The 12,955-nt window shown below is 31.7% G+C and overlaps 1 protein-coding gene across 1 annotated transcript in view; it reads right to left on the bottom strand.

Moving 5' to 3' along the window:
* Positions 1–2,452: 2,452 nt before the first annotated feature.
* Positions 2,453–12,955, bottom strand: part of LOC134702463 (uncharacterized) — a 34,231-nt gene continuing 23,728 nt past the window's right edge. The window contains exons 9-16 of the mRNA XM_063563364.1: positions 12,439–12,475; positions 11,578–11,799; positions 10,899–10,981; positions 7,662–7,698; positions 6,801–7,022; positions 6,122–6,204; positions 4,039–4,093; positions 2,453–2,574 (exon numbers count right to left, since the gene is read on the bottom strand). Coding sequence (XP_063419434.1) covers positions 2,453–2,574; positions 4,039–4,093; positions 6,122–6,204; positions 6,801–7,022; positions 7,662–7,698; positions 10,899–10,981; positions 11,578–11,799; positions 12,439–12,475 — 861 coding nt within the window. The remainder of the gene's footprint in view (positions 2,575–4,038; positions 4,094–6,121; positions 6,205–6,800; positions 7,023–7,661; positions 7,699–10,898; positions 10,982–11,577; positions 11,800–12,438; positions 12,476–12,955) is intronic.

Here is a 12,955-nt window from a genome sequence, read left to right as displayed (position 1 = left end):
TACCAAATATTCTTTACCTACCACAAGTAGTTCACCATAAACTAGACCTAGTCGCAAACTAAGACAATTGTTGACGCTGACACTGGAAACAGCACACCTATGTTACGCTTTTTGACTCCTTCAAGGCAAGACAAAAATGGATAACACCTCACTGGACATTCTGTACCATTTCAACTGGCTCACTCTGAATGAGGTACTACTTCCAATTGCGCAAGGAATAGTTTACGTTGTCGTTGTCAAACCAATAATTGTGACGTAACCTCATACAAACCGCATTTTATATACATCATCACTTTTTACCTATCATTAAATTGTCCTGAAGCCGCTACCATAAGTGGTGAAACATGTAGACCAGAATAAAGCATTTCCTTATAGTAAAAAGTAAAATCACAAAAATAATGAACTTAGAGGAAAATCAATTCGGAAGTCCATAATCACATGGCAAAATCAAATAACAAAACGTATCAAAAACGAATGAACAAGAACTGTCATATTCCTGACTTGGTACAGGCATTTTCAAATGTAGAAAATGGTGGATTAAACCTGGTTCTATAGCGCTAACCCTCTCACTTAATGACAGTCTCATCAAATTCTGCTATATTTACATTGATGCGTTAAAAAAACAGACACAATCAATAAAATAGTCAAAATATGGGTACATCAGTCATCATTGTATAACAATTTTAAAAGGAACAATTAACAGAACACAAAAAAATCTACTATCTACGAACACATTCATTGATTTGAGTGTCTGACGTCAGAAAATTTAATATCCAGGATCTCGATGTCTTTTTATAATTTTATTTTCCCAAAGTTTTAAGACAACCACAGCATACTTCTGTATCCGTCCCGATTACTCTGCTAGCCTGTATGGTTAAAAGTTGTTGGCTCACTTGTGTAGATGATTTTACTTTTGTTTAAACAGTCTAAGGAAATGGAATAACTAATATAACTATTATCTGTGGATGCAGTTTACATTTGTCACTTAATTCTGCTGTTGTTTTATATAGATTGTGATGAGAGTACTAGTATATAAGTAAGTGTTGTAGAGTGTAATAGAGTGAAATCCCAAGTCAGGTCAACTGACATAACACACAACAAAAAAATATGTGCTACATGTATCTGCAAAAAAGAATGATTACTAAAGTTAAGTTCTACTTACATATTCTGCCCTTTTGTTTTCTTTACTATTATTCCTTTTTCTGCCTAATGAATTACAAAAATAATTCAACTACATGCATATACAAGTCAATCATTCATGCGATGGGCAATCAATTTCAATTCTTAAGAATGAAAGTTCTTCTGCATTTAGGTTTGTAGACCCAATAGGGCCAAATAAAAACAATCAAATCAATGCAACAACTCAGCTCAAGACTTACGTCCAATAAATGAAATGTCCTTACTGTGTCAGATACCTACACTATACAAAGAAAACAATGAAGTTTCTGTTTATCTAAGTCAGTGTTTTTCAACTAATCATTCAGTACTTTCTACTAGTTCCTTTACTACTTAAAAAGTTAAATAAGAACACTAACTATTGTAATAATGCATATACAAATAATGGAAGAAGATATTTTTGGAGTGTTCAAAACTCTCTTGATGTTTTGGACAAATTGCTTGCTTTTGATTGTCCTTTCAATTTGGTTGATATTTATGAACATTGGACTCTACACTAGACTACACTCCCACATATAATTGTGTCAAACAGAAGGTTTCTTATCTAATCAAATGGTTCTTTGAAAATGTTTTCTGTAATGAAAAACATAAATTTGATATTATTAAATATTTCAAAACTGATTAAAAATAAAAGCTGGGCTGTTAAATGTTTCCCCAAAAGAACTTACTTCAAACCAATTTGATATAAACAGCAATAACTGTCCTTTTCTAGATTTGGATATAACAGTTTCACAAAGGAACTCTTTTCAAAAAACTTACAACAAAAATAAGAGACTTATTTTGTTCCCTATTGTTAATTTACTTTTGAAAGGTGTTGTTCCCCTTGCTCCATCTTACCGTGTTTACTAACTTGTTTGCTATGTTCATGTCAATCATGTTCTAGATATCAAAAAACATTATCTATGTGCAACTGGTCAGTCATCAAATCAGAGATTTTGTTACCACTCATTACTTAAAACCTTTACTTATTCTTTCATAAATATAAATATATTAGTCTTATTACATATATGTACACTACCACGAAGGCTACCATAATTGCTATTTGTCATGTTGACACAAAACAGCAGATTGGGACATGTATATCCTGTATTTTACAAAAGAGGGGAGAAACAGAGGGACAGCCAAACTCATAGATAAAAAAATAAACTTTCAAACTTTTTAGTTTTAATGTTTTGTGGCAAATATTTCAAGCATGTTCAGAAAAATCCTTTTAATTAACCAAATGTAGACAAGTACATTGGCAATAATCATTCATATTTATGCAATACCTGAATTATCAATATTCAAGAGAATTCAGTAATTCATGTTCAAATCTTTTTGGGACTAGCCAAGTAATTCTTATACATTTAGATAGTTTCATACCTATGTGACCAGGTTGTCCTACTTTAAATCTTCCACCTGTAAAGAAAATACATCAAACAATAATAACTTATCCTTTCTGTAAGTTTATATTTTATGAGGAAAAGAACCATTTTTTTAACATGTAGGTAACTAGGTTTTGTAAGTTTACAAATCAAGATGAAAAGATCTCAAAATTCAAATTAATTAATATATCCCACATTTGTATGTATGTCCCTTTCCAGAGTCAGGAACCTTGATATTAGTTACCATATGACTTAATTTAGTACAACCTCTATATTATTTGGAGAATAAGTTGTTAACGACAGATCAGTGTTTAGTTAAATTTATTCAAGAATTTTAAAGACTGACTGGACAATTAGGATATGTTTGAAAACTTAATGTTGGTTGTGTACATGTTTTAGTCAGTTTTGTTGATGGGTTGCTGTCTCATTAACATTTACCCTATAGCTCCTTCAAATTATGATAAACACTTATTTTATACAAATAAACACAAAATAAATCACAAATTGCCACACATAAATAGAATGCTTACAGTTACTGAAAGCAAGCTCAAATCATTGTTTATGTTGATTTAGAATGTTGATTCATATAACATTTATACAGCATATTCATAATTATAATGTTGAAACTTGTAACAACATAGGCATTGTAGTTTAATTATAATGTAATATCCATGGGTTTTGGTCGTGGTTGAAAATCATGCAGTGCCTTATTATTGTTTACATTCCCATCCTTTGGTTTCTGGAGAACAGTTGTCAGATTGGCTGCTATAACATAGGGGTTAAGAAATTTTGTTATAGTTCACTATAAGCCTAGGACTTGCGGTCATAAAACTTTCGAGCACGATTTTTGTACTCAGACTCGAGAATCAACCAATCAAAATACAGGATTTGGTGTTTCGACCATGATTTTTGTGCTCCAAGCCCTGAGCAAAGTTTTATGACTTCAACCCCAGGGCTAATTGGTAGCAGTATTTTACTAGCCCTGACAAAATCAGGTATCTACTGTCAAAAGGGATTCAATCATTCACATAAAATTGCAATAAATTATTCAGAAGGGGGTACAATCAGGTTACATTATATTTCCCTGGTTGCATAAGCAATGTACAATACCCCCTGTACTGACAAATCGATATTGAAAGGTTACAGGATCCACCCCGAGTTATTTGTTCTATTTTAAAACTTTTAAAAAATCAGTTCAAATTCTGGGAAACCCTGATGACATAGTCGAATCTGATTGGCTAAGATAGAATTGTGATGAGGGGATTTTCCACTTTCTATTTTGGAAACGCCAAGAATTTTTTGTTACTAGTCCTTCGGGCATATTGGGTTACAAATTTTGGTTGCCCGAGGCCTAAATGCTGTAGTCTCGGGCGTCAGGCTAGTGGATTTTTTAACCCCTGTAACAGTTTTCATGATACTTGTTCTTTTAAAGGTAGAATGATTTCATATATCATATAAACACATATACAATGTATATATCTAAGTATAAACATGTTACCTTTCAGTTTAGAAATACAAAATCTCTTCAGACTAACAAAGCATTTCTTAGTCATCTGAAAGCAAAATATTTTAATTTTATGCACCAACTTATAGTAAGATTCTGATGCATAATATATAACTTTTTTCATATCAAAATTATGTGACCTAAATGTGATACAACAACGACTTTTACAAGGTGGCAATGTAGATCATTCATGCAACAGAAACACTTCTGATGATGAAATATAATGACGAATAAAGGTTTTTTTGTGCAATATTTTGTAACAAAGAGCCAGTTTACATAGATTGGAATAAAATACAGTCAGTTCTTTCCAACTAAAAGGAAACCATAAGTATTGCAAATAAAAATCATTTTTCAATGTAACTTAACAGAATAAATACAAAAACTTGTCCAACTGATTTTTACTGTGACACCAAATTTTTAACACAATCCAGTGTTCAGATCATAATAGAAAACAAGAGTGCACACACTGAAATGTCTCGTCTTCTTTACTAATCATTGATATTATGTTGATAGTCCTAAATATAAAGCTCAATTACAACTGTCACATAAACTTAACATTAACCAAGAAAACTAAACATTGACCAATAAACTATGAAATTGAGGTCAAGGTCAGATGAACCATTTCAGGAAGACATGTACAGCTAACAATTCTTCCATACAACACATATAGTTGACCTACTGCTAAAAGTTTCAGAAAAACAGACCAAAACATTCAAACTTAACACTGAGCAATGAAGCATGAAAATGATATCATGGTCAAATAAAACCTGTGTGACACATATATAGATCATAAAATATTTCAATACACCAAATATAGTTAACCTATTGCATATAGTATTTGAAAAAAAGACCAAAATTCAAAAAATTTAACTTTGACCACTGAACCATGAAAATGAGGTCACAGTCAGATGACACCTGCCGGTTGGACATGAACACCTTACAGTCCGTCCATACACCAAATAAACAAGACCTATTGCTTATAGTATCTGAGGTATGGACTTAACCACCAAAACTTAACCTTGTTTACTGATTCATGAAATGAGGTCGAGGTCAAGTGAAAACTGTCTGACGGGCATGAGGACCTTGCAAGGTACGCACTTACCAAATATAGTTATCCTGTTACTTATAAGAGAGAACTTAACATTACAAAAAATCTTAACTTTTTTTTTCAAGTAGCCACTGAACCATGAAAATGAGGTCAAGGACATTGGACATGATGACTGGCGGAAACTTCGTAACATGACGCATCTATATACAAAGCATGAAGCATCCAGGTCTTCCACCCTCTAAAATATATAGCTTTAAAGAAGTAAGCTAACACCGCCGCCGCCGGATCACTATCCCTATGTCGAGCTTTCTGCAACAAAAGTTGCAGGATCGACAATGAAACTATAAATATTTCAAAATCTGTAGCATACATATCAAAGAAGTGAAACAGTTAGCTACTGCTAATTGATGAAATCCCCGCCACAACTGTACAATCTTAATAGTGTAAAAATATGATAGTGTTTTTGGTAAACAGGAAGTTGTTGAGTGATGAATCTGAAAAGCATCACACAGTATTATATATTAAGCTGACTCATATAAACCCTGAAACCAATTTCAGAAATCCTTGTAACAAACTTTTCTAGAATTGTCTGTTTATGAATTTTGAAATTAATTTAAGAAACTAAGGTTTCAACTCCCTCAGGCAAAGTAAACTCTGGATGAATTTAGCTATCAATTTTAGGTATTTTTCTCATAAAGCTCGAAGCAACGGTTTCGGTACTTTTATATCCTCAAATTTTTGGCTTTGAGTGTCCCTGATGAAGGTGAATCCAGAAAAGTGCTTCGGAAGCATGAAATTATAACATGTGTTGTTTTCAATTTTTTATTTTAATAATCAGTATGACTTTATCAAATAACAATAAAAGTAACTAAAAATCCAGGCTAAAAATAAGACAAAGGTATTTTGATTCAGTCATGGGCCCGCCATGTCGCTTGTGTGTTCTAGTTAATACTAAAAATAACCCATTGAGATTTTTAGGGGGCCCAGGGCCCAAATAGAAAAAAATCTTTCAAGATTAATGTGTCTCACCTGAAGTTTAGAAGACAGCACTTGCTCAGTAGGTGAACTGCCGTCACACATTTTCTTTTTGCTTTCAAGTAAACTAGATTCACCTGTTTGTAATGGAAATGCAAAACTGTATTAATCTCCCAAAGTTGACAACCTTGATTTCATGGAGTATAAATGGTAAGGTAAAAAAAAAAAAGCATTTAACTTCAATTTTCTTTTGAATTATTTGAAAATGGCAAACCAATGTTTGATGCCCAGATCAGGCTTGGCACAACCTGTCCAGAATATAACTTGTCAGACTTGCAGTCATAGGAATTGGGCTTTGGCATTTAAAAGAATCAAACTGATGAATCTTCAAATTTTCTTAAGAATGTTACATGAATTACAACATTAACAGGACAGATTATATTTTTGTCCGTCCTATGCTAGCTTAGAGGACTAGACCTGTCTGGACAAAACAAACTTTTTAGAAGCCCTGGTACACTTGTTTCATAGTAAAATTTAGCCATTTAAGTATATTAAACATAACTTATTTTTCAATTTGAAGTATCATACAATATTTCATTAATGGATAACCTATGCCCATGAATTCCACAAATTAATATATAATTGAATAAACTGAATCTGTCTAATCATATATGGTCTAAATAAAGTATAAATAAACTATTTGGAAGATATTTTGTTAATGAAATTTACTTACACAATAAACTGCCTTGTTTAAAATCATCCCTTTCAGTATATTTTAGTATGTTCTGCTCTGTTGAAAGTAAGTCAAGGTCATTCATTGATGGTGCATTATTGTCAGCAGAAAGGAAGTCAGAAGAATATCCAGGGTTTGTTGACTTGCCATGTGACAGAATATTTGAACTGTGTACATTAGAACTTCCACTGTCTTCATGGTGTACAATACTGTCATGACTGTCTAAAATGAGTAAGCACACGGAATCATGGCTGTACACTTGTTATATCATTTACTATAAATTTGTAAATTTGTCTGATGTTTCAGTTTGTTTTACTTAAACAGACCCTTAGATGCAATCCCTCGCAAAAAGATCGATAGAGTTTGGATGGGTACTTTTCTGTCATTTGAAAATAATCATAAATAAAAATTTAAAAATCAATTGAGCCATGCTTTCTTTTCTGTTTTTGATAAGTCTGATACCCATAGAATTGTTTTCTTTATTATTCATTTAAAAAGAAAAAGGGATTAGCCCCAAACTACTTAGTAACTGCATTCTAAATTCTGAGAAATACGCTGTGTTTCCCTTAATTACAAAAATTTGTTACATCGATCAACAATCAAAATGAAAGACTTGATCCATTGATCTCTGAATTTACTAATATAATTTCCCTCATAATTATGCATTGTCATTTAAGGGTTGGTATCTCAGTAACATCATAGCTAACATCTGATTACATGATTATCAATTTTTCTTTTGAAAAAACTCATCCTAGAAAAATGTTCCAGGATTGACATTTTAAAATTGAAATAACAAAATAATAACAAGTTTAATTTTTGAAGCAAGATCATAACTAAATGATACAAATTAAATATATGTACCTTTATCATCAGATTCTTCATCTGTGTTTGTTGTAGACTGTAAATGAAATTTTGATGAAAATCACTAAAATCTAAGCAGTATGTATTTGATCAACTTAAGAAAAGAATCAAACTATTTTTTAGACTTTAGGTAAGCAGAGGTTTTTTTACATGGAAAAAAGAACGCTGGTAATCCCTCTTTTCCAGATAGAAATATTAGTATCCATTAGTACCCATTATTAGGTTGTCTGCATATTGATATTGTAAAATATCAGCTCTAATAACTATATTGGCAAAATTTGACTTTTAAATAGACCTTGCCATGCTGATCATTTTTTTTCTGTAAATTGTTTAATATTTCACAGTGGTATCTTACTTTAACTTTGTTTAAACCTGTTTATTTACTTTTGACCTTCCTTATTTATCCCTTAAAAGTTATAAATTTCATTAACTATGAATTTGCATTCATGTATTAAAGATCAATGATATTTTATAGTGTGTTTTACTATGTTGTGATGTTATACTATTGTTTCAGTACAGGGAGAAGGTTTGGTACCATTAAAACGTTTAATTCAACTGCAAATGTTTGCACCTGTCCTAAGTCAGGAATCTGATGTACAGTAGTTGTCGTTTGTTTATGTAGTTCATGCGTGTTTCTTTTCATTTTTATATAGATAAGACCGTTGGTTTTCCCGTTTGAATGGTTTTACATTACTAATTTTTGGGGCTCCGAATAAAGCTTGCTGTTTGGTGTGAGCCTAGGCTCTGTGTTAAAAGTAATGTTTTACTTTTATAAATTGTTATTTGGATGGAGAGTTGTCTCATTGGCACTCATACCACATCTTCCTATATCTATTCTCTCTTAATATCATAGTTTTCATGATAATTGGCAACTATAGGCTCTCAAGAGCCTGTGTCGCTCACCTGTATTGACTGTTATTTTGAAAATCATGTAAAATAAGGTTAAAATCATAATTATAATAATAATAGTATTAGAAACCCTTATGTATATTGAGGTCAAGTTTGGTTTAATTTGACCCAAACTAAAACAGGTCATTTCATTGTAGTACTCTTACAATAGATATTATCATTATTTAAATTAGTTTTTAAGTTGTTTTTTTTATTTACAATTTTCCCTTAGGCTTCTATAGTAAACCCCTATGTTCTATGTTAGCCATTGCATCCATGTTGGTTATATGACAGGGTCATTGGATACAAGTTTCAATCATGATAGCCTATTGAAAAATTGTGGCAAGGTTTAATTCTTTTAGGCCAGTGCAGTAGTTAAGCAGAGAAGTTTTTTGTATAAGATTGCAAAAATTTGACTATAAACGGCAATTACTCCTTAAGGGGGCAATTATCAATTTTTGTCATGTTGACTTATTTGTAGATCTTACTTTGCTGAACAATTTTGCTGTTTACAGTTTATCTCTATCTATTATAATATTCAAGATAAAAACCAAAATCTTCAAATTTCCTCAAAATCAACTATTCTTGGCAGCAACCAAACAATGGGTTGTCTGATGCCTCTGAAAATATCCAGCCAGATAGATCTAAACCTGATAAAAATTTAAACCCATGTCAGATTTGCTTTAAATGCTTTAGTTTCAGAGATATAAGCTAACAAGAGTACACACGCTGAAATGTCTCGCCTTCTTGACTTAATAAATCATTGATATTATGTTGATAGTCCTAAATATAAAGCTTTATTACAACTGTCACATAAACATAACATTAACCAAGAAAACTAAACATTGACCAATGAACCATGAAAATGAGGTCAAGATCAATATTTAGTTGCCAAGCAGGCATATGTACAGCTAACAATTCTTCCATACAACAAATATAGTTGACCTATTGCTTATAGTATAAGAAAAACAGACCAAAACACAAACTTAACACGGAGCAATGAACCGTGAAAATGAGGTCAAGGTCAAATAAAACCTGCGCGAATGACATATAGATCATTAAATATTTCCATACACCAAATATAGTTGACCTATTGCATATAGTATGAGAAAAACAGACCAAAACACAAAAACTTTACTATAACTACTGAACCATGAAAATGAGGTCAAAGTCAGATGACACCTGCTAGTTGGACATGTACACCTTTACAGTCCTTCCATACACCAAATATACTAAACCTATTGCTTATAGTATCTGAGATATGGACTTGACCACCAAAACTTAACCTTGTTCACTGATTCATGAAATGAGGTCGAGGTCAAGTGAAAACTGTCTGACGGGCATGAGGACCTTGCAAGGTACGCACATACCAAATATAGTTATCCTGTTGCTTATAATAAGAGAGAATTTAACATTACAAAAAATCTTAACTTTTTTTTCAAGTAGCCACTGAACCATGAAATCGAGGTCAAGGACATTGGACATGTGACTGACAGAAACTTCGTAACATGACGCATCTATATACAAAGTATGAAGCATCCAGGTCTTCCACCCTCTAAAATATAAAGCTTTAAAGAAGTAAGCTAACACCGCCGCCAGATCACTATCCCTATGTCGAGCTTTCTGCAACGAAAGTTGCAGGATCGACAATGAAACTATAAATATTTCAAAATCTGTAGCATACATATCAAAGAAGTGAAACAGTTAGCTACTGCTAATTGATGAAATCCCCGCCACAACTGGATAATCTTAATAGTGTAAAAATATGTTAGTGTTTTTGGTAAACAGGAAGTTGTTGAGTGATGAATCTGAAAAGCATCACACAGTATTATATATTAAGCTGACTCATATAAACCCTGAAACCAATTTCAGAAATCCTTGCAACAAACTTTTCTAGAATTGTCTGTTTATGAATTTTGAAATTATTAAGAAACTAAGGTTTCAACTCCCTCAGGCAAAGTAAACTTTGGATGAATTTAGCTATCAATTTTAGGTATTTTTCTCATAATAGCTCGAATCAACGGTTTCGGTACTTTTATTTCCTTGGATTTCAAATTTTTGCCTTTGAGTGTCCCTGATGAAGGTGAATCCAGAAAAGTGCTTCGGAAGCATGAAATTATAACATGTGTTGTTTTCAATTTTTTATTTTAATAATCAGTATGACTTTATCAAATAACAATAAAAGTAACTAAAAAACCAGGCTAAAAAAAAGACAAAGGTATTTTGAATCAGTCATAGGCCCGCCATGTCGCTTGTGTGTTCTAGCTAATACTAAAAATAACCCATTGAGATTTTTAGGGGGCCCAGGGCCCAAATAGAAAAAAATCTTTCAAGACTAATGTGTCTCACCTGAAGTTTAGAAGACAGCACTTGCTCAGTAGGTGAACTGCCGTCACACATTTTCTTTTTGCTTTCAAGTAAACTAGATTCACCTGTTTGTAATAGAAATGCAAAACTGTATTAATCTCCCAAAGTTGACAACCTTGATTTCATGGAGTATAAATGGTAAGGTAAAAAAAAAAAAGCATTTAACTTCAATTTTCTTTTGAATTATTTGAAAATGGCAAACCAATGTTTGATGCCCAGATCAGGCTTGGCACAACCTGTCCAGAATATAACTTGTCAGACTTGCAGTCATAGGAATTGGGCTTTGGCATTTAAAAGAATCAAACTGATGAATCTTCAAATTTTCTTAAGAATGTTACATGAATTACAACATTAACAGGACAGATTATATTTTTGTCCGTCCTATGCTAGCTTAGAGGACTAGACCTGTCTGGACAAAACAAACTTTTTAGAAGCCCTGGTTCACTTGTTTCATAGTAAAATTTAGCCATTCAAGTATATTAAACATAACTTATTTTTCAATTTGAAGTATCATACAATATTTGATTAATGGATAACCTATGCCCATGAATTCCACAAATTAATATATAATTGAATAAACTGAATCTGTCTAATCATATATGGTCTAAATAAAGTATTAATAAACTATTTGGAAGATATTTTGTTAATGAAATTTACTTACACAATAAACTGCCTTGTTTAAAATCATCCCTTTCAGTATATTTTAGTATGTTCTGCTCTGTTGAAAGTAAGTCAAGGTCATTCATTGATGGTGCATTATTGTCAGCAGAAAGGAAGTCAGAAGAATATCCAGGGTTTGTTGACTTGCCATGTGACAGAATATTTGAACTGTGTACATTAGAACTTCCACTGTCTTCATGGTGTACAATACTGTCATGACTGTCTAAAATGAGTAAGCACACGGAATCATGGCTGTACACTTGTTATATCATTTACTATAAATTTGTAAATTTGTCTGATGTTTCAGTTTGTTTTACTTAAACAGACCCTTAGATGCAATCCCTCGCAAAAAGATCGATAGAGTTTGGATGGGTACTTTTCTGTCATTTGAAAATAATCATAAATAAAAATTTAAAAATCAATTGAGCCATGCTTTCTTTTCTGTTTTTGATAAGTCTGATACCCATAGAATTGTTTTCTTTATTATTCATTTAAAAAGAAAAAGGGATTAGCCCCAAACTACTTAGTAACTGCATTCTAAATTCTGAGAAATACGCTGTGTTTCCCTTAATTACAAAAATTTGTTACATCGATCAACAATCAAAATGAAAGACTTGATCCAATGATCTCTGAATTTACTAATATAATTTCCCTCATAATTATGCATTGTCATTTAAGGGTTGGTATCTCAGTAACATCATAGCTAACATCTGATTACATGATTATCAATTTTTCTTTTGAAAAAACTCATCCTAGAAAAATGTTCCAGGATTGACATTTTAAAATTGAAATAACAAAATAATAACAAGTTTAATTTTTGAAGCAAGATCATAACTAAATGATACAAATTAAATATATGTACCTTTATCATCAGATTCTTCATCTGTGTTTGTTGTAGACTGTAAATGAAATTTTGATGAAAATCACTAAAATCTAAGCAGTATGTATTTGATCAACTTAAGAAAAGAATCAAAATATTTTTTAGACTTTAGGTAAGCAGAGGTTTTTTTACATGGAAAAAAGAACGCTGGTAATCCCTCTTTTCCAGATAGAGATATTAGTATCCATTAGTACCCATTATTAGGTTGTCTGCATATTGATATTGTAAAATATCAGCTCTAATAACTATATTGGCAAAATTTGACTTTTAAATAGACCTTGCCATGCTGATCATTTTTTTTCTATAAATTGTTTAATATTTCACAGTGGTATCTTACTTTAACTTTGTTTAAACCTGTTTATTTACTTTTGACCTTCCTTATTTATCCCTTAAAAGTTATAAATTTCATTAACTATGAATTTGCATTCATGTATTAAAGATCAATGATATTTTATAGTGTGTTTTACTATGTTGTGATGTTATACTATTGTTTCAGTAC

This window comes from Mytilus trossulus, unplaced genomic scaffold, assembly GCF_036588685.1.
Source record: "Mytilus trossulus isolate FHL-02 unplaced genomic scaffold, PNRI_Mtr1.1.1.hap1 h1tg000476l__unscaffolded, whole genome shotgun sequence".
Classification (NCBI taxonomy): Eukaryota; Metazoa; Mollusca; class Bivalvia; order Mytilida; family Mytilidae; genus Mytilus; species Mytilus trossulus.
The sequence above is the reverse complement of the archived record's forward strand: the minus strand, read 5'-3'. Positions and strand labels throughout refer to the sequence as shown.